General features: G+C 38.4%; 3 protein-coding genes across 3 annotated transcripts; all 3 read right to left on the reverse strand.

Annotated features, from left to right (window-relative positions):
- Positions 1-411: 411 nt before the first annotated feature.
- On the reverse strand, positions 412-4,018 carry LOC103709424 (ras-related protein RABA5e-like). The gene is made up of 2 exons (XM_008794745.5): positions 3,500-4,018; positions 412-955 (listed from the first exon to the last, which is right to left on the reverse strand). The coding sequence occupies exons 1-2, from the start codon at positions 3,822-3,824 to the stop codon at positions 639-641; spliced, it is 642 nt and encodes a 213-aa protein (XP_008792967.2). The 5' UTR covers positions 3,825-4,018; the 3' UTR covers positions 412-638.
- A 1,904-nt stretch (positions 4,019-5,922) lies between these two features.
- LOC103709425 (asparagine--tRNA ligase, cytoplasmic 2-like) lies at positions 5,923-13,159 on the reverse strand. The gene is made up of 8 exons (XM_088708744.1): positions 12,421-13,159; positions 11,703-11,939; positions 9,342-9,920; positions 7,115-7,300; positions 6,977-7,035; positions 6,700-6,830; positions 6,555-6,612; positions 5,923-6,290 (listed from the first exon to the last, which is right to left on the reverse strand). The coding sequence occupies exons 1-8, from the start codon at positions 12,829-12,831 to the stop codon at positions 6,107-6,109; spliced, it is 1,845 nt and encodes a 614-aa protein (XP_088564870.1). The 5' UTR covers positions 12,832-13,159; the 3' UTR covers positions 5,923-6,106.
- Positions 13,160-18,905: 5,746 nt separating this feature from the next.
- Positions 18,906-19,661, reverse strand: LOC103709443 (putative lipid-transfer protein DIR1). The gene has a single exon (XM_008794766.3). The coding sequence runs from the start codon at positions 19,579-19,581 to the stop codon at positions 19,258-19,260; it is 324 nt and encodes a 107-aa protein (XP_008792988.1). The 5' UTR covers positions 19,582-19,661; the 3' UTR covers positions 18,906-19,257.
- Between the last annotated feature and the right edge of the window lie 2,366 nt (positions 19,662-22,027).

Raw genomic sequence — 22,027 nt, forward strand, 5'->3', positions numbered from 1 at the left:
TTTTAATCATTTCTATTAAACGGCGCTTATTTTTCAACGTGGCGGTTGGAAACTGCCACTTATCAAGATTTGAAAACCTTAAAGCCCCACTAGTTAATTTTCTAAAGGCTTCAAAAATGAAAACCAACTAGACTATGAAACCAGTTTTGTTTTCAGAATATCAGAGAAGAAATACAAACAACCTGTACTGGATAAAGAATTTGAAATGATGCCCAAAGCAACCTCAGGAGAAAAATAGTGAGAACACCACCCTGTTTTCAAACATACAAACCTTCCCAGTGGATGAGGAATTTAACCACTAGACTATAGCCTGAGTCCGATGAAGATTAGATTTTATCCTGCAGCAATGCTTGAAACAGAGAAAAATGGTGAAACGAAGATACGGCATACAGCATACTTCAGTTAACGCAGTTTCACAATATTAACCATTTTATTAAAACATTACAGTTTCATGTTTTTTCTATATGGCACAAAGAATTATCTCCAATAACAACATTTTCTTACTTTGTAATCTTGGAGACGTATGAATACACTTCCAGCAATGTAACAAACAAAAACTAATTTGGCTGATGTAATTTTATGGCCAACCATGATAAAGCCTTAGGCTCCCAAAACTTGAATAAAACCAACGAGTGAAACTAACAGCAAGAGAATTTCCTGGTTGTTTGCTTTGATTCATCAGTTCCATTGCCAGTGATGCTTACGCTGTTGAGTGATAATTCCGCTTTGTAGGAATCTGAGTTTAAGACCTTTCTGCTGACATTATTGTAGATCTCCTTAATAACAATCTCAAATGCTGTCTTTACATTTGTGGAATCTAGGGCTGAAGTCTCAATGAAAAACATCCCTTCTGCTTCTGCAAGGCTTTTACCTTCCTCAACAGACACTTCCCTAATATTTGCCAAATCACATTTATTACCAACCAGCATCCTTGCAACAGTTGTATCTGAATGAGCTGCATTACAGTTTCCATAACTTCGATTTTAGATGCTTAATCACTAAAAAGCACAAGAAATCAAAGCACATAAATATGTCCATATGTGCTTAAGAAATTGACCCTCGCATCTTATGAAGTACAGATGAACATTAGCAGTTACATATGAACAAGCTACCAGAACGGTAATGGACCACCACAGCATAAGAAGTCCTCACTCATATAATCCACATGCTACTCATATAAGCCACATGCTTGTTTCATGTTAATTGGGTTTCATACAATAGATTTAATCTTGATTAAATGACCAATGTTGACGAGGTTTTAGAATGTCTAGCATTAAGTTTCATCATAGCAAATTTCTACGAGGACTGCATTAATCAGGATCATCTGCAAGGACTTCATCTATCAATTGCTTGTTTACATAGCCGCCTATGTGAGATAGTTGGAACCATTACAGTATCAGGCTATCAGCCAACCATAGTTATTTTGACTGCGTCTTGGAATTTTTTGGGCCCCTAGCATTTCCAAAGAGGATTGTAAGTGGTCCAAACTGTGTAAATCTGTGTTTGTAACAACAGTTCATATTATCAAACTGTACGTCATTATCATTCTGTTTTTAAGACAAAATGTCAAATTAAACACTATGTTCAGCAGAGTTTGTTTTTTTTTTTTGTTCAGTAGATTTTTTGTACTTTTGTTTTTCACGTGCAGCTAGTCCAACATAGACATGTACACATATGGAGGTGTCGCCATGTTTTGTTCTTGAAGGCTGTGTAACCTTCACATGGGAGAGAGAGAAAGAGAGAGAGACAGAGAGAGAGAGAGAGAGAGAGAGAGAGTTCCCTACATGGTGATTAGTGCATATGGCATATACTTTCTTGAATCCATTAAGTATTTATTTTGTCATGCCAAGCATGGTAGGAAACTTCTATGTGGACTGGGGCAAGGGAGGCTCCTCATAATGCAATCACATCAAGCAATATTTGAATGATATCAAATGAGAATAGTAGGCAAATGTTTGAAAGGGATGAGAATAATTAGCAGGAAATGTGTAAAGGTAATATTTTTTTGTCGGATCTGTCTATGCAAATGCATATGCAATAAAAGGTGGGAGATAGGAACACAAAATATACATGAAATATGAACTCGAGAGACATACAATTAAGAGGATCTCGCTAACTGAAGAAGGGAGTCTACTGAGGCTTTATAATGGTCATTGACATTACTTAAGGCTCTTGAGTATATATAATAGCAACTTAGCAAAGTTCTGAAATTGCATAGGGAGTATTAGGCATTGACCCCTATAAAAAGGTTAGGCGGAGTGCCTGGGTGGCAAGCAGGTGCTGAGTTAAGAAGAAGTGGTACAAATTAATAAAATGGCATCATCTTGTATATAAGAATCATATAGTGTAAAATGCACATTAAAGACCATCATATTGCATAACAGGAAGGTTGTCAACTGCTTGAGTTATGCATTAATGAAATATTTGACTTAATTACATTAGTTTTACTTCATATTTTTTCTGTAAATGATTTGAAGAATTAAAAGCTTCTTAGAAACATGCTGAATTCAAACATTAAGTAGTATCTAAAAGAATACGTACAACTGCCCTGAATTTCTCTCTCTTAGAGTGAATACCTTTTTGGCTTAAAGAGAGAATTAGTTGAAACAGACATTAAAGTCTAGCCTCCAGAGCTTCAAAATTCATAAATGAAAAATGCATTACCTTTTTCTACACACACACACACACACACACACGGAGAGAGAGAGAAATGCTATGTGATCTGTATGAATTATTCTTTTAGCTTGACAAAATATTCACCGGGATTGATGATAAGATGCATCAGGCTTCTATATCGAATATATATAGTGTTCCTTTTGTTAATGTTGCATCCACTCGCACAACGAGTGAGCTCCTAAGGCACATACGTTGAATCTCAGCTTGCTCTTTGAAATCAAATAAGATTTTCCTTCCATGTACTTTTCCATGGTTAAGTTAGCTAAAATTTCTGCCTTATGATTTGCTGAATGTAATGACTTATCCCTATCACCAAAATGATCTAAATAGAGGATGCAAAAAAGTACGCCTTAAAATCGATAGCAGTTGTCCTGGAAGCAAAACTCCAAATTGCATCCCAACTATACATTTGAAATAAAAGGAAAAAAACAAACATGTCAAAACTTAGAAAAAGAAATTGTGATCTAGCATCTAACCAAGAAAACCTGTTTTAGATGCTTAGGCCCAGATCCAAAATCACACACCACATAGAAAAGGCATATCCTTGACATAAATACATCCTTTCTCATAATAACCATTATCTAATTTGCATTTGTCTCCATTTTGTAATTTCTGAATCCCTCAAACTAAGACTGGAACAAGCATTAAGAGTATTAAGCTAGGTAGATGAAGGACATCCAAACATAAATTCATCAATCATTAAGAAAGAACAGATCTACCACAATTACCCAACAAGAAGCAGCAGACTAGCAGTAGCAGTAGAAACCGAAAGCAGCTAGAGAGAAGAAGAGAGGGGAAGCATAAGCAAAAAGTAGCAGCGTACTGGTGAGCTCGTGGAGCCAGCGGGAGACGGAGTCGAAGGTGGAGCGGCGGGAGATGTCGTAGACGACGAGGGCACCGAAGGCGCCGCGGTAATAGGCGGAGGTGACGGCGCGGAATCGCTCCTGGCCGGCGGTGTCCCAGATCTGGGCCTTGACCTCCTTGCCGTCGATGTCCAGGGTCTGGGTCTGGAACTCCACCCCGATGGTGGCCTTGGAGTGCAGGTTGAACTCGTCCCGCGCGTACCGCGACAGCAGGTTCGACTTCCCCACCGCCGACTCCCCGATTATCACCACCTTGAACAGATACTCCTCCGCATCCGACGGCATCCTCTTTTCTCCCAATTTCGCCCCCTCTTTCTCTACCTCCTTTCCTTCCTCTCTCTCTCTCTCTCTCAATACTAATATACTGGCGGGGTGGTGGCCTCCTCTTTCTTTTAATATACTTAGCTCTCTTTGGATGGATGAATTGGGCGCCCGTGGAGGAGTTTGGGGGACAGCGAGACACCGGTCAAGGCGGTGGAAGTCGCGCCTTTCTTATTTCGTTTGCAGGTCTATTTTACTATATTTTTTGCGCAGGGGACAGGTTTAAGACAAGCGGACGTGCTTGCGCTATAACCAACTGCGACTGCATAAGTGCATAGTTTGTGCCCAAGTGGTGGCTTGCACATCTTTCACTTATGAGGGAGCAGAATGGGTGCTGCAACTGCCTACCTTTTGCTTCCAAATATTCAAGCCATGGTGAGTGATGATGCATCCTTTCAGACCAAATATATATTTGTAGAAGCAAATGAAGCAGTAGACTGAGTGACTTCGTATGTAGTCAATCATTCAAAAGACACTTTGTGGGTTGAGAAAGGAGAGCGGGAGCGGCTTAATACATTTAGGAGCCTAAGGCGAACTCACTAAGAGAGGCTTTTTTTCTTTTCATTTTGTCTTTGAGGCCTTCTCTGTAGTGATCCGGCTTAAGGCAAACTCACTACGGGAGGCCTCTTTTTTTTTCTGTTTTGTCTTCGAAGCCTTTCGTACGGTGGGCTTTTTTTGAGTTGGGCCTTAGGTAACTGTCTTAGTCGCCTAAGAGTTGGGCCGGCCCTAAAGGGGAGTTACTTAGAGTGCTCTAAGAGTTGCCTAGAGCGCTCCGTACTAGATCGATATGAATCATCTGTCCAAATAAAAGTATTAAAAAAAAAAGAAAAAGAAAAAGAGCACGGCTGCTTTTGATATCTGGCAAATTGGATGTGGTTGGCAAAAGCAGAGGAATTCCCAACTCCTTGATCGGTTGCTGCCGTGGTGCTTATGAAATAGCTGAACTACACTTGGACTCCACTTAGACACTCACTTGCTCCTTTCTCCTCGAGAAAGACATTCACTTGCTCCTTGTATATTTTTCCGATCCTTATCTGAAATCTAAGATTGGTAAACAGAGAGGCGAGCAAAATGATGATCAAGGACAATATTTTTGAAACTGTGCAAATCCCCACTTATACAACATGTAATGAGCAATTCATTTTTCGGCCATATAGAAGCTGCCATCTTGCAACATTACATTTTGATGAAGGTCAGCTATCATCAAGAAACTTAACGATATACCATAATAATAATAATAATAATAATAAACACTATTAGCTTTACTTAAGAATATGAACATGTCATTACTATGTCTACATGACACTTATCCATTTCTCATAGAAAGAGGATATGGGAAATGTGTATGACCATCCATAGAGAAAGCACTACATGCAACATTGGAGCAAGTATGATATGACAGTAACTAAATAAGTCATATAAATTGAAGTCGCATGATATTCTCGATGTTGGGCTATGACGCGCAGGTCATCTAATTACTTTGAAGCTTGAAAGTGAGATGCTCCACATTGCATTAGCGTCAGGAGGAGAATTTTGGGACGGGGTGTGAATGAACATGCCCATCTCATATCCACGACCATACCACATGCTTGCAAAGGTTGGCAGGGGCAAGAAAGAGTCAGAAGATCACCTGCTTGCCGGCCAAAAGGATTCCTTCACACGCCTGGCCAGAGTTGGGAATCAATAAGAATCTAACGTTAGTCTGGGAATTTAGATGATGCTGCATTGTTTCATAACCTTCAGATGATGGGAATAGCCTTGATGTTCCTAGGTGTAACTAACGTAGTTGCTCATGGCGATCCATCCAAGTTGATGATCAACCTTGTTTGTTAAATTTTGCATATCTTGGAATGCACAAGAACCAAGACTCGAGTAGATCGGATGGTACATTACCATAGATTCAGATGAACATGTCATCCTATCATTGAAAGCTCGGTACATGGTCACAAGCCTCTAAAGTGTTTCACACTTCTTTGTAAACGCTTTGAACAATTTTAGATGACAATGAATTAATAATGTGGGTCATCTATATGGGAGACTTCTAAAAACTCACTTGTATGTATTTAGAAACAAATACTTTATATCCAAGCTTCTGCATTTTGTATAGAAGAAATTACATGTAGCAATGTGGAATGTGTGGTGGTCTCCATCACAAGAGACCAATACAATGGCAGCAATTTTTTTGGGAATAATACATGATTCATGAATGTACAGTGCTTTCTCTCATCATCAGGTAAGCAAGTAGTTTATGTATTTGCAGAGCCATGGGTTCTGGGGAATGCTATTGTGTCTCTAATGTCATCAAGGCCAGTGGCAAACATAACCATTTTCTCAAACACAAGGCTGAAACCTGAGTGCTTGACAGTACCATGTCTTCGAAGATCCAGATACCAATCATACTGTTCTTGAGGTAGGCCAAGCTCCTGGATCCTGTAACAATATTTGCGGGTGGGTCCCTCATAAGTTGGAGCATCAACTAAAAGCTTATTGACGAGAAAGCATTAGCAAAAGAAGAAAGACAGAAACAGCATAAAGTTTGCTTGTTAACCGGGATCATGAAATGAGGATAGGTTTGCCCGATTACTTATATTTTCACCATAACAGAGTCCAAAGTTAATTGTCTGAGATATGGCTATTCATAGCTCAAATGAGAGACAAAATCAAGCATAATAAGACACAGATATGACTGAATACCTCTTAGTGATCATATCAATGCGCTCCTCCCTTTGGCTTCCTCTAACCAAAACTCCGGCCTGTGGATGAAAATCCAGTTCAGCGACTTAAAAGATAAAACATTAGCAGTGCAGCTATCAAAACCTTAATGTCCGACTAAAACTTTCCTTTGGCGCAATGATATCAAAAGAAGAAACTGTTTTCCCATCATCTCTGACATGTATATAAAATGGCTTGACTTCTTTTGGATGCTCATATATAATAACTGGCCTTTTGTATATCTTATCCGCCAAATAACTGCCAGCACCACAAACAAATAACAGAGGAATGTTGACATCATGGAAAAGCCACAATGACGTAATAATGATTAATTGCATCTGCAACCATGCAATCACAAACTTATCAACTGAATTTAATTCTCTGTTCTCTAACTGAAAACATACCTCTCATGCTCCTCCGATAGATCCTGTTCTACTTTAGTTTCAAATGTATGATCCTTTACCTGTTCATCAATTTCTATTGTTATGGATTCTCAACTAAACGGTTGCATGGATTCTGACAAAAAGAATTCTTTAATATACCTCCTTTAGAATCTCCAATGCTTCTGCATAAGTTATTCGAGCAAAAGAACTTGATCCTATTGATTTAAGGCAACCAATGCAGTCCTTGTTCATATATTTTGACATAAATTTGATGTCAGTGGAACAACTTTCCAATATTGAGCGACAAAGAAACTTCAAGTAGTCCTCCACACAGTTAATTGCATCCTGGAAGCATTGTTACATAAACTTTCATATCAAAAATTTTAAAACTTTTAGATATATATTAAAGGATAGTCAGAAATGGAGGATGAAATTCAAATTCTGAAGTACTGGAACACTTTTGTTTCCCTCTCAGTCAATTTGTGATAGTTATCATCTAAACTGGTAATCAAAGGTAAGTTGGTACCAATAATGAGCAATATATTGCGAAATGTTGGTACCATGAGATGGAAAGGCTTGATTTACATTGTTGAACCCTTCCCTAACAGCTTAGGCTTTTGGGATCTAGTGGTTTGTTAATAATTAAAAGGTACTAAACAAATGAAAAACATGATTCAAATTTAAGGATGAAGTGATGTGAGAAACATAAGTCGAGGGGGCAAAGGAACCCATTAATGACTGGTGAACTCTTGAGAATACAAGAAAAATTTTGCACTAAAAATTCAGGCACAAACCAACTGTAAAGACAACAAGATAATACTTACATTCGTGATTCATTCACTGCCTTACAGAATCATCCCAATAGAGAAGCATTTAGAACTCAACAATTAAGCCAGTTAACTGCCTCACAGTTTCATAAGAACAATAGACAAATAAAATCACCAAGCCTACAAATGCATTACATCATGTGAGCAGACCTAAAAACGCATAATTCTGACAATACAATTGTTGTTTTTGGACCACTAGATCTAAAGGCAACCAAACAGATAGGGAAAGAAAGGGAAAATTTAGAATAATCACTATAGTTGATAAATTTTTAAAGTGAAAACAGCACAGATTCCACAGTTTCTTTTATCATCTCAATGATACTTCAAAAATCTGCTTTTACCTGCATGTTGTTCAGGAAATATTACTGACAAAAGAATGATGGTAGGCGTATGAATTCTACCTTCTATCTAAGTAATGCCAGTTATCTAACTATGCTACATGACCAGAATGAGTAAATGTCAATACCTTGGTCTCTAGATGCATCATGGGAGCAGCAGACAACAAATTGAAGGGGAAGGTCAAAGAAATTAGAATTGATTGCGAAATGAAACTGATATAAATTCAAACATCTGCCAAGGAAATTTGTATTAAGGTAGAGGGGCTTCTTTCACAGTAAAATATTTGCAAAAAAATTTCAGAAATGCTTCAATAATTTATTTAACATTGCATTGTGTTTGAAGACGTTGAAACCAAAACAAAGATTTGGAAGCTACCTCGACCATTCTGTTGCCGTGATATGGTGAATGACCACCCCTTCAACCACATTTTGTATAGCATAAATAAAGGATATGAGCTGAGTTAACAATCAGGTTGGACAAAGTGTTTAAGCAGCCCCGGTCAATGCATTACATTGGTAACTATATTCCTTTTAATAAAAAAAAAACATCGGTCTAATGTGCTCAGGTTAATACCATGCTGGCATCTTATTTTCTTCACTGAAGCAGCAAAAATAAATGCATTTGGTTATGGTGTAAATGGTTACCTGGCTAAATCTGGTCGGACACCTTGTTGTTTTGATGTCTAGTTTGGTTTTAACAATATTAAGTTACTTGTTTGAATTTTTTGTTAAGCTTAACCCCTAACCATGGTAAAACATCATAGCTCTGGTTAAGTTTAAAGCTAGTGGTTATAAGCACTGACAGTCTGGTTAACATTGAGGGTTTAGGTTCAAGAAAGATCAAATTTTCAGTGAGATGTCTGTGCTAAGAAAATTAAGCAATTATTTTACCAATTCATTTATGTTTCCAGACCATCTAAGATTTGTTTTTTTCTGTTTTTCAACTTTCTTCTCATGAAGTTGACACCCTGAAGGAAACTTTTTCAAGAGCAAGAATTATGATCTTAACTCTGAGTTGCTACAAAACAGATGAACCGTCCAGTTGTGAACTTAAGGTAATGATCCTTCTGTCTTTATTCCTTTCTTACTTTTGTTCTTCCCTTTTTCTTTATTTATCTAATGTCTGCATGTATAGTGTAAAGAAATTTTAACCTGATATTCAAGTCAACTCAAAAAGTATTTGGAAATAACAAAGGGATCCATAACACGATAGGCACCTACCTCTAATTCCGCAAAAGCCAGTTCAACCTCAACCATCCACATTTCTGCCAAGTTCCTTGGCGACTGAGAATCATCTGCTTGAAATATTGGTCCAAATGTGTAAACACTACTGAGTGCACATGCATAGCTTTCAAGGTGAAGTCCTGTCGAAAAAGAGAGATATGCTGGACGAGAAAAGAAATCATTCGAGAAATTAACTTCTTTAATTTTTAATGAGGTTGATTTTTGTCTCTTGTCCAGCTGTAGAGCTAGCTCATTAGCCTTCTGAAGATCTCGCTGCGCATCAAGTAGAGCTTCTCTATTGCTGTCACTTCTTTTCAGCTCTTCAATTCTCTTGCTTTTATCCTTTATTGCAGCCTTGACTACTTCAAGGTCGACGCGTTCATGATCATCTGTTGTCATTAACTTTTCCATATCATCTGATTTGCTGAAAAGAGTTGTAACATGGAACATCTTGCTATAAACTCTCGAATCTGTAGTTGTGATAATGGGCATGTGAACAAATAAGAATCCATTGTTCTGGAAGAACTTATGAGTAGCATAAGATAGGATATTCCGGATGCGAGTGACAGATGCAACCTGCATTATTAAAATTGCAAATCAGAGACAAAGATTATATGCATATGCAGCCCCCCCCCACCAAAAAAAAAAAGCACTCTCACTTTAAATGCATAGATTGCTAGTCTAGACGTGACAAAGAAAGAACATTGATTTGTTATGTTCAATAATGAAATCAATTACCTTCAGCATGAATGATATAACAGTTTAGAACTATCAGAACAAAATCCATTTTCATATATTTCCTCAAAAAAAAAATTATTTGAACATGTCCTAGTTTAAATGTGTAAATAGATGTGATAATAAAAAATAAAAGCAGAAAGTTTTGGAGGCCTTTATATTTCTTGGAAATCCTTAAAGAAATCTCCTCTATATTACTTTTTATATTCAGACTTGAACAGTATTCTATATTCAAGGTTATTTTATGTTTGTTTCCTAATTGTATTCATTTATGGAGCAAGTTCTATCTATTTGGTAAATGTAAACTGGTTCTCTGAGGTTAGCATGATTAAGCTGTCAAAATATAAAAAGGAGTGCTCATAATAAACATAACACTTAGAGTGGCCCCTTAAAGAACCACATGAATTATGCTTTGTATCCCTGCCGATAACACCCATCATGGGAGGATATATGTACCCCTTGGCTTTGTCTGTGGACCTAATTTCAGAGAGGCAATTCATTCAAGAAAATTAGATTGCTGAATTTCGAAACATAATTGATGCACTAGAAAGCACATCTACAAATACAATTCAACCATGGTGGCTTGTGGATCACGTGCATTCAAGTTAGACTAACTAACTACTTAAAATGAAAAAAATAAAATTTAAATTTTCCTCCTTTATTTTTTAGATTAAAAAAAAGGAGCAAAGAGAATAGATGGATGGGTGTTATCAAAGAAGGCCTTCTCAAAGATATTCCGAATAAGAGATCATCCCAAAAAGTGATGGCATGTTAGTATAGATAGTGTGGTAATTTCAGAAAAGACAAATATCAGTTGACAATTGCAAAGGGCGATTTCATTCAGCATATGAATATCCACCTTGATTGTAAAACTTTAGGAGCAAGTACTCCGGTGAGTGCAAGAATTAAGAGCCACATTAAGGATAACATAAGTACTTTTATGATACACAATCCATCACATACAAAGATTGAAAAGCATACATAGGTAGACAACATTGTATTTAAGCTCTATAATTGGAAGCTATTCTTACTAACACCCCCTTTTTTTAATGGGAATATAGCAACACCACTTGTCAAAATTAAAGATGACCAAATTTGTCCATGAGAAAGGCAACCAGCCATATAATATGGAAGGTGATAGCAACTACAGTGTGAGAAACTTGGGCTAGTCTACCAAGTATGAGCTGTTAAAATGCACAAGATCACACATCAACTGCAGTGAAATACAAGAATGCACCAAAGCAAACAATGAGATGGAAGGTTTGGTGATGGTAATAATACTGAAGATTCCAGTATTCCAATCACCACCAAGCTGACATGTCACCAAAATAAATTACTTAGTGGAACACTTAAAATTTAATGCAGGGAGATGCAACTTAACTATCATGAAGAACAGAGCATATGAATTAAGACACTGCACCAAGATGTGCATGTACAGAAGCCAGGTGCAGACCCTTTATACAACTTCAAGGTTCATTCAAAGAAAAAGAAAAATAATGCAGCAAGAAATCCCAAATTTTTGACAAAATGATAGCATTAGACCCCAAATGTCACTCAAGGTTATAGGACCCAAAAGTGAAAAAACTATCAAATGCATGTTCCGAAACTCAATATTCAACTTACAATACTTGTACGAGGACGAAGATGGGGATAAGCTCTGAGAAACTCGAAAGAAAACTTTGTCTCTGCTAGTGGATATTTCTTGAGATCAACAATCCCAACATGTAGAATCTTCTCTACTTTAAGTTGTACAACGTGCCTGCCTGGCGATGGTATCTTCTCTAACACACCTTCTACCAAGACAGAAGTTCCAATAGAGATATCTTGGCCAGGAAGAGACATGGAGGAGTGCAGTACTATCTGGAAAAAAATTGCAACCCAGGTCAGTGAAAAGACCCCAATAGAATGAGTTTTGTGTGTAAACGTACTACATTTTTTTCCTTTTTTTGTGAAACCAGTATCAACAATTGAAAGTAATCTAGCAAATGCTAAACATCTGTATGCTAATATTCATGAACCTTGATGGCCTTCCATCATTTACATCAAAAAAAATCTGCATACTAATATTTAACTAGTATACAAAGATTAAGTTGAAGACTTTCTTTGCCTATGCTTGAGATGCTACAAGCAATATAGTCCATGCAATTATTTCACTGGATTTTTATACCATTACTTATCCATTTAAAGATACCCAATCAAAATGTAATCAAAAATCGTATATTACGAACCATGGACAAGGTCGATGCCAGAAAAAATCTATTTTTTAAAATTCCGTTGCAAGGAATCCTCATATACACATGATATATTATAAAATGACCAATCATTCTACCAAAATCCAAACCTGAAGGTCAGCAATGCAAGACCCATCATTTATCCGCAAGTAAGCAACAACCGGCTCCCTTTTGGCTGGCGCTGCAACAGGCCTCTGAACAACAGGTTCATCTTTTATCATCAAAATCCTCGCAATTGATCTGAGGATTGGCACTCGAAACACCGCGACTTCGCCGCATGTCACGTCCTGCGCCGGCGCCGGCGCCGCACCTTGTCTCGGCCCTCTGGCAACACCCTTCCCCGCCTTCTCTTTTCGCGATCTGACCCATCCCCCCACCACAGCTCTCTCTCCAGCCAATCCCAGCCCCTTGTCTTCCCGACACACGATCGACCTCAAGACCACCCTCTTGGAGTACTTGAACCATTCGACAGATTGCTGCTGTTGCCGCGCATCGACGGCTGCGCCCTCTTCGGAAGCCATTTTGTTTCCTTTCGGCAGAAGAGAATGAAATGTGAGACGAAGTGGAGATGCGGGGCATATAAGTAGAAGAAAAGGAAGAGATGGGGTGGGTGGGCTTCGTGCGAGGAGATTCGGAGGTGAAGGAGAGAAGGTATGGAGACATGGCGGGAAAAGAAGAAGAAGAAGGATGCTTCGCTTTGGAACGCTTGAGCCGGGAAGAGAAGGGATTCTGTTTTGCTGCGATCGTCGCCGAAAGGGAAAGGATAGAAGAAGGGTGGAGCGAAAGGAAGCGGAGTTTTCGAGCTTTGGGTTCGGGATTTGTTCCCTGCCGGGGGTTTCATGGGAATGAAAAAAAGTTAAATTTAATCCCTAACTTGATTACTTCTTTGCTAGAATATTCTGCCCCGGAATATATTAGTTCAGATCCAGATTCATTGACTGTTGAATAAACAAAGGCCAATTAATAGCCCACTTGAGAGATGCAAAATCTTAATGGAATAGCATAGCTAAGTCGAGAATCAGCTCTTGGTAGTTGGAGTTTTAGGAAAAAGGCCTAACTTCCTTTCTTGTTCACAATTCCTTCCAGAGCTCCACAAATTTTTATACATTCAGAACACAAAAAAATCGATTCCTTGCCTGAGGTTTCATGGGAATGAAAAAAAGAGTTAAATTTAATCCCTAACTTGATTACTTCATTGCTAGACAAAAATAGGGTTCGAAATGGGCCTAAGCCGGCCTAAAACCCATTCGATCTGAAAAAGTTCTATTTATTTTTTAGACTAGGCTAAGATATGTTATCCATAATGTAGCCATCAGCTCCCCTTTTCTACCAAAAAAAAAAATGATAAGGCTCTCCCCTATTTGGGATTAGGTGGGCGTGGAGCTGGTTCTGGATTTAAAGTTACAAATCCAGTGTTTGGTTACAAGATTGCAGTTGGAAGTAGCTTTCTTGTATTTATTTGGTCATAACTAGAAGCTGCAACTATATTTCACCTGTTTGGTCTGTAACAACCCAGGACCTCACCCAAAATGGCTAGCCGGAATATATTGTTTGAGTTCCTTGATTCTGTATAAGTACCCAAGATCTACCCAGTGAATAACCGATGTGGGACTAAACACACGCCCGCACGGGTCCTCACATACTCCCCCTCGTTCAAGCCCTGACGTCCTCGTCAGGCTAAGGGTTCAAATCCATTCAAATCTAATCACAAACACCATGATCGGTCCGTGATCAACCCCAATGGATCCGTGCTGCAGTGTCCCCTAGTCCACATAAATTATGGGCCGGGTTCGCTCTGATACCATTTGTAACAATCCAGGACCCCACCCAAAATGGCTAGCCAGAAGGTATTGTTTGGGTTTCTTGATTCTGTATAAGTACCCAAGATCTACCCAGTGAATAACCGATGTGGGACTCAACACACGCCCGAACGGGTCCTCACATGATCAGTCATGTAAGCAAGAGCAAGTATCCTATTATCCCTAAAATGAGTTCAAGCTCACATCCCAACTTATCACATTCCATAAACATTAGCCAAGTGTTATAAGCATCATAAATCCAATACAAAATCTTACATTCACATGTTTATAACACACTAAATCTTGCATTATAAATCTTAAAGCCATTATAACATAACACCAAAGCCCCTTGGGGGAAAGCTAAGCTCTACGTGTCCCAAAAGATAAAAAAATATACACATATATGTACACAATATGAAAGCAATATTTACAAATATATAATACTTTGTAACCTAAAATAAAAGATGGAAAAAAGTTCATCTATCTAATGCTTTCAGAACTATTAACAAGAAGGAACCTTGTAGTTTGTAGCTGAAAACTAACTAATTGGGAGGTGTTGAACTTCAGCTGAAAACTTGAAGAGGAAGAGTATATCGGCTCCACCGATTATGGTAAGATAGAAACCCTACTACAGCACGCACTATACAAGAAAGATGGTAGTTGAAAGATGAGCAGGACAGATCATTCTCTTCCAAGACCGAAAACACCATCTTGGCTAGCTACTCCAAGTATACAACTCTCACGATGCTCACTCGCAAACCTTATGAATCCATCAAAAGGAAAAAGAGTGAGAATAGAGAGAAGGCAAAGGGAGAATAATTTCCATAATAGAATTTCCATACTTAAGGATCTTAAATATGGTTACGAGAGGAGAGCTATGGAGATATTTATAAATTGTACAAGAAGACACTTTTCTTCAACTTTCCAATGTGTTTACTGACGATAGTTGATTCGACGAGGCTGGTGGGGCTCTCAGTCAGTCCTAGCGAGGCTGGCTAGAAGTGTTTGTAATTTTGGCTCTGAAGCCAAAATTACCGACACTTTTAAATAGCGTCAGCATGCATGATATTACGATGACGCCAGATAGCATTGTACAAAGCACGACGCTTACTAGTATCGTCAGAGGCTAAATGGGAAAAGATGGAAGTGATTAGACAATGTTTTAGAAAGCGTCGTCGGAGACCAATTGCACTCCCATCCCCTTCAACGCTTTAAAAAGTATCATCGGAGGCCAGTTCCCCTCAACAACACTTTAGAAAGCATCGTCGGAGGCCGATCTCCCCCCTCCCACCCAACACACACCAGGAAGCCGTCCTCAAGGCCATCTTTGGTGAGCCCCCCAACCCCTTCTCCCCCAACTCTAATTTTTTGCTGGTTTTTGTTGCAGAAGTGGAGAGGGTTGAAAGCATAGAGCATGGACAGTGATTTGGAATAGTGATGGAGATGAAGAAAAATAAGAATCTGAAGCCATGGCTGAAGAGAGAAAATAAGAGGAAAAAGAGGAAGCAAAGATCGAGCCGTGGAACATTTGCGATGCTTTTCTTTTGAGGTGTTTTCCTCCCAAGATGCCCTAAGCTTGGCATCTTGCTGTTTCTTGCTTATTTTTTTCTTAAATCTTTGGCTTCCCTTTTTTGTTTTCTTTAATCCTTTTGGTTGTTCTCTCAAGCGGATGGAAGAGCGGTGTGGCCCTTCCAATCCTTGAGCTCTTGTATAGATCTCCAGTCCCCATTTTAAGGAGAAAAAATTCATCGAATGAATTATAACAACGCTTCCAATTCTAGGGATAGGGTTTTTAAATTATTTTTTTTCAAAAAAAATAATTATAACGACGCTTATAAGTATCAGCGGAAATTAAGAGAGCTCGACGCTTATAAGTGTCGGCAAAGGCCTGAGCTAGTCCGACGCTTATAAGCATCGGCAAAGCTTTGGTTTTTCCCAATGCTTTAAAAAAGCATTGGCAAAAAAAGTTTCGACTCTTCGTTTACCGACGCTTTTACGACACTTTTGAAAATGTCAGTGCTAAAATTACCGATGTTTATAAGTGTTGGTACATACTCTAAAAAAACACCAGAAAAAACTATTTTTTTTATAGTGTGTCAATTTTCAAGTTTCTAGCATTCTGATCATGTAGGCCCTGCACTCCTGCGACCCATGGTGCACGTTCTACGTGAGGTTTTTTCCCCTTTATTTTTTAAGTAAATGAGGTTGTTCAATACCTTTAGTAAAATCACGCATCTCTTCCAACTTACACTCTTCAAGCTATAATTAAGAGAAAAATATCTTGAATATAAACATGGCGATTTAAATACATGAAGTGACAAGTACGGACTCAGATAGAAACATGGAAATATTGTCAGCCAGGGGACCCAAAATATTGTTGCTCTCCCTCAGATTATTTGAAATCATCCAACTAGTTGAGAGCAGGCACCATACACAGGTTCTGCCTAAACCTTCACAAAATGCACTCAATAAGCATAGCTTGGCATGTGATCACATCGAGTGGACTATTCCTCCTGCAGTAAAAGCCACAAAATAGGTCCACAACCATCTTTAAAAGCTGTCTTTACATAGGATGATTTGGTGTTATGATGATTCGTACCTTATTGACTGCAACTTATATGTTTATTATCATCTTCATTGCTGCTCCTCTAGTAGATATTGATGGTATTTGTGAACCAATTTTAGATTCTCTATTTTATGAAAACAATATTATCTCACTACCAGAAAACACGCGTATAGTGACGGAGATTTCCGTCACTATACCGTGTTTCCGGTTACTAATATGGAATTTGTGACCGGAGCTCCCGTCACTGACTTGGTTACAAAAACACGCGTCACTAAATTCTCAGTGACGGCGGCGATTCCCGTCACTAACCTCCGTGACAGAACCGCCGTCACTAAGCCGTTACAAATTCAAGAATTAAATATTTAAGAAATTATGTATTTTCCGTCACTATCCAGTTGCGGAGTTAGTGACGAAGGTAACTTGGTCACTGATTTTGTCACAGAATGCGGTCACAAGTTTGGTCACTAATCTGTCACGACCTTTAGTGACAGATTTAGTCGTCACAGACATGGTCACACATTTTGTCACTACATTTGTCATTAATCCCGTCACTGACCTAGTGATAAGTTTACGGTCACTAAGTGGTTACAAACGCGCTGAGCAAAATCAATTTTTATTGACCAAAATCCTGTCACTAAGTTTATGACTGCTCGTCACAATACTTGGTAAACAATTTAGTAACTAAAATTTGGTCACCGATCACAATCTAATAACCTGGTACATTTGGTACATTAATTGGCACATAATAATAATAATAGTAATATCATTAATAGCAAAGGCATTCAACATTACGCAAAAGTCATTTTAAATGTCATTCAAAATTGGCATCAACATGTCCTGAATCCATCAAAATCAAAGTCTAAAAATATGTCATAAAGATCAACAGGGATTTCATTCCTCCTAGGAATGCAAAGACCTATCATCTAAGGCAAAAACAATTATAATGAAGAACCAGAATCACCTAGCATCATTATTTCCACTTCTGCAGCTATCGGTAATATTATTTCTGGTGCCATTATTCCTACTTCTGCATCTATCGATTTGCATTTTTACTCGATATGGAAAGTGGCACCCGTTGATGAGTGGTTATACAATAGTAGTCCTTATGAGCTAATTGTTCTACATTTCTTACTTGATGTAGCTTGTTATATAGATCGTAAGTAGTCAGAAGCTGGTTAAATTAATCAATGGAAAACTCAAAGCCATTTCACTTGAAGAGCAAAGTTAGATGCAGAGATCAAATGAAATGCAAGAGCTGCTTAAGCGACTAAATACTATCGGAATAAGATTAATGAAAAGGATGCATCGCGGTCCAAAGGAGTTGTCCTCTTGTATGCATAACAAAATCTCTCTTACTATGCCTCATCTATAGGTGCTTTAAGTTGTTAATTCTATAGAAATAAAAGAAGCTATAGAGCCATAACATTTGCCTTCATTGCGTTGGTGTATAGTTGACATCACTAACAGAATGCATCCTTGGCTTGTACCTTTTAGTTTTTTAGGCAAGTAAGTCTTCTACTATATTCATCATACCAATGACGTCAGTGACCACACTCAATGTCAGCAATAGAATGAATGGTGCCATGTACAGTAGAAGTCAAGGATGGAATTTTTGCTTAAGCAACTGGACTTGTAGACGATTATCTATGGGACAAAAAAGCAGAATTGGTTAGCTAGACAATGAAAGAGAAATAGAATTGTTGCCGAGCTTTGTATAAATAGGGTGGAGCACCACATCGAAGTTGAAGAATAGAATAGAGTCTAAGCCCTAGTCAAGCTAGCCATGCGTTACTTCTAATGGCCGTCCTATTCTCATCCATGTATCAATGTTAAGTGGACCCAAAATTGCTGAGGCTTAGCTAAAGAATGAAGCGATCAGTAATGGAGCCTTGGAGCCTTTTCTGCAATAGGGTTATGGGGAGTAATATATATATATATATATATATATATATATATATATATATGTGTGTGGGAGTCATCATTTGCAGGAAATTAATTTTCAATATCATCGAATCAACCCATATCTACTAGGTAGTCGTCCATCGCGAGCTTTCTTTCTTCAACCCATTGGACTTCTTGAGGCTCATTAATTGATCGAATATATCTATCCATCTATCTATCTATCTATATCTATCTCTCTCTCTCTCTCTCTCTCTCTCTCTCTCTCTATATATATATATATATATATATATATATGATTTTCTGTCCAATTCTGTCCTTACTCTCTAGGAAACAGAAGTTAAACGGAAATGCAATTATCAGCTGGAAAGTAACAGCACTCGGCACTCTCTCACACATGATCACAACCTTATGCTCCCCTCTCACATGCATCACAAGTGGGGAACACTAGCCAAAATAACTCCAAGAGCCATACATTACCAGCCCTTCACTACATCACACAGGAAACAAGAAAACAGAGAACAGAACAAAACACCTCGAACTTCCTAGAGTACGTAGAACAAGAAGTAATACTACTAAACCAACATTGTCACGTCTCCCATGGGAGCTAGAATTAGTTCTACCAGCTGTAACTTCACCGAGCTCGCAAAATAACAAACAATGGCTCGGCGGGCTCTTCTCCATCAGCACTGTGCGGGTGCAGGGACGCTGCATTTGGCCGGGAGCTGCATGGCGAGGTTGGGGTCGATGCCGAGGTATGGCAGCATGCCGGAGTTCTTATAGGCACAGAGGCAGGGCAGGTCGGCATGGGAGAGCGCCGTGCAGCACGCGTCGGCGGGCTTCTCCACGGGTTTCGCCGTGCTAATGCTGGGCTTGCAGGCCATCAGCTCGTCCCTGGTCATATTGCAAAACCCCTGGGCACCAGACGCCAAGCTCATCTCCATGGTGGTGGCCACCACCAGGACTATGGCCAGAGCAAAGGCCACGGTCCTTGGCTTCTCCTCCATTTTGGTCGGCTTGGTTGGTCTTGGTCGCTAATTAAGCTTAGCTCTCCCTTGGGTTGCTGGATTTTCAAGTGGAAGAAGAGCTTCGGTGGTTGTACATATAGTGGGGAGATTTGGAACCCGTGAGTGTAGTTTGTCTGCATTACGTGATCACGGGTTGGGCTTGGAGTTGGTGATTGGTGGTGGGTGCATGATGCTGTCGTTTAGTTTCTTTGGGTGGTGGAAAAAGGAAGTAAAGATAGGAGTGCAGCTGTCTTCTGGAGATTGTCACGAGAGTGAACGCAGTACAGTGAGCCTATGAAAGGCTGTTGCATGGGAGAAATTAAAAATGTGAAAATTTAATGCAGTACCAAGCACGCACTCCAAGTGGATAAAGTTAAATATATCTTCTGTCGCCAGGATGTTGAACAGGGTCAGATGGTGGGGAACGATTAGCCAGGCGCAAATGCTAAATAAATTAATTAGCTCCTGATCTGTTTCGCATGGTGAGATAAGTACAAGCGGAGAGGGCTGTTGCTCCGATCATATTTTATAGATTCTTTTTAATATGAATATTTTCTTAAATATCAAATTTTGCATGAATATTTTTTAAAATTTGATATTAATTATATATCCTCTTAAAACACTTATTTTGTTATTCTATTTCTTTTTTTATTCTTGTTTTTGCATTTGTACCCATACCATCTAACGCTGTTAAAAAATTAATTGTTTCAAATTAAAATGACTAAAATATTCTTAATTGATAGACTTACAAATAGAAACATTTATAAGTGTAGACAAGCAAATAGCAACTTTACAAGGATATTCAGGCAATTTTCTATATTTAGAAGGATATATATGCGGAAAAAAATCCTAGCAGATAGAAATAATCTAGATACATTAATTAATGTGATAGCTTTCATAATCCTATATTTATTAGTTAATATCTTCTCTCTAGGTTTTGGAAGAAACTTTATCATGAGCCTCCTCTGCATAAAACACTTTGAAATAGGAATAATTATTTAAAATCTATTTGGCACCAACATCATTTTTCTGTTTTCATTTTTGTATAAATTAGTGAAATTTCATGTGGAGCTTGATGTGAAAGGCTGCATTTTTAAGAAATATGAAAATAATCCTCTTTATATTAAATAATCCCTTCTACCATTTCTTTAGCTGGCTGAGCTCTTAACACTGAGGAGGATGCACCTAATTGCTGCATATTCCGTCTTTGGTTCCGACACAGGGAGGAAGGAGATCGCGAGCCGCGAGCTGCATCACGATCACAGTGAAGAAGGAGATCACGATCGTGAGCCCGCTCAATCGCGATCATGATCGTGATCGCAATCCCAAACAGAAAAAAAATAAGGACAACAGCGTAATTTTAAATTTTATTTTATTTTTAATTAATATAAATTTGATTTTTCTTAACATCATTGGAACAACTGTTATATTAGGGGCATTTATACAATAATAAAGTTTTACGAGGGTATACATACAAACATTAATTTTGGAAGAGTATTCATGTAAAATTCGATATTTAGAAGAATATCTATGCAAAAAAAATCCTAGTTAATAATATTTTATTTTTGATTTTTTGAGATGTATTTATGTTATATTCATACGATTTATCCGTCTATTTATGCTATGCATGAATCTGGACAAAAAGTTGCAAAGGATCTAAAAATTGGCTAGGCCTAAATAAATTAAAAAATAATTCGATCTCTGTCGAGATTATATATATATAATATAATATTATATTATATTAACTAATTGGTGGATGGGTCAGAGATTAACTCTTTAAGTTTGCATTGGATCTGAGCATAGGCATTGGGCCTAATTTCTTCTGTCGAGCAGATCCTAGATCTTGTAGAATCTAGGAAGATGTTGCGAAATAAAGCCCTCAATGAAAATATATAACTTTCTATGTTTCTTGGTTTACTAATGGCTCCTATGGGAGATCAAGTATAAAGATAGCTCTCCTCTTCTCGTATCATTGAAACTTGGAACATCGATCACTCTAGGTCGACTACGCCAAAGATCTTTGAACGATGGATGACAGTGCCTATGGGAGAACCATAACGTGCAAGATAGGAGAATATAGTCTGTATTGAAAGATTGAAGCATGCAGGAGCCTGAGTTGTAAAGGCAATGGAGAAATATGAAAGCCAATAGCCACCAATATGAAACCCATTTGCCCAGCCACAGCCAATGGCACCCACTGCATTACATTCCTTCCTGAAAGCAAAGCCAAAACAGTGCCAGCAAGAGAAGACCACCCAACAAACCATCCTGAGAACCAAGAGTACGAATAATCTCATAAACATCTAATAATGTCTTGGGTAAGGAATTAATACCAGCTGCATCAGCCAATAATATGCAAGCAAATCATAGGGAATAATATATCACCACAGTGACTGATAAAACACATCTCGATGCAATGCCTACCTAGCCATCCAATCTGCTGCTT

This window comes from Phoenix dactylifera, chromosome 12, assembly GCF_051530095.1.
Source record: "Phoenix dactylifera cultivar Ajwa chromosome 12, Ajwa_hap1_PhDact_Kaust_v1.1, whole genome shotgun sequence".
Classification (NCBI taxonomy): domain Eukaryota; kingdom Viridiplantae; phylum Streptophyta; class Magnoliopsida; order Arecales; family Arecaceae; genus Phoenix; species Phoenix dactylifera.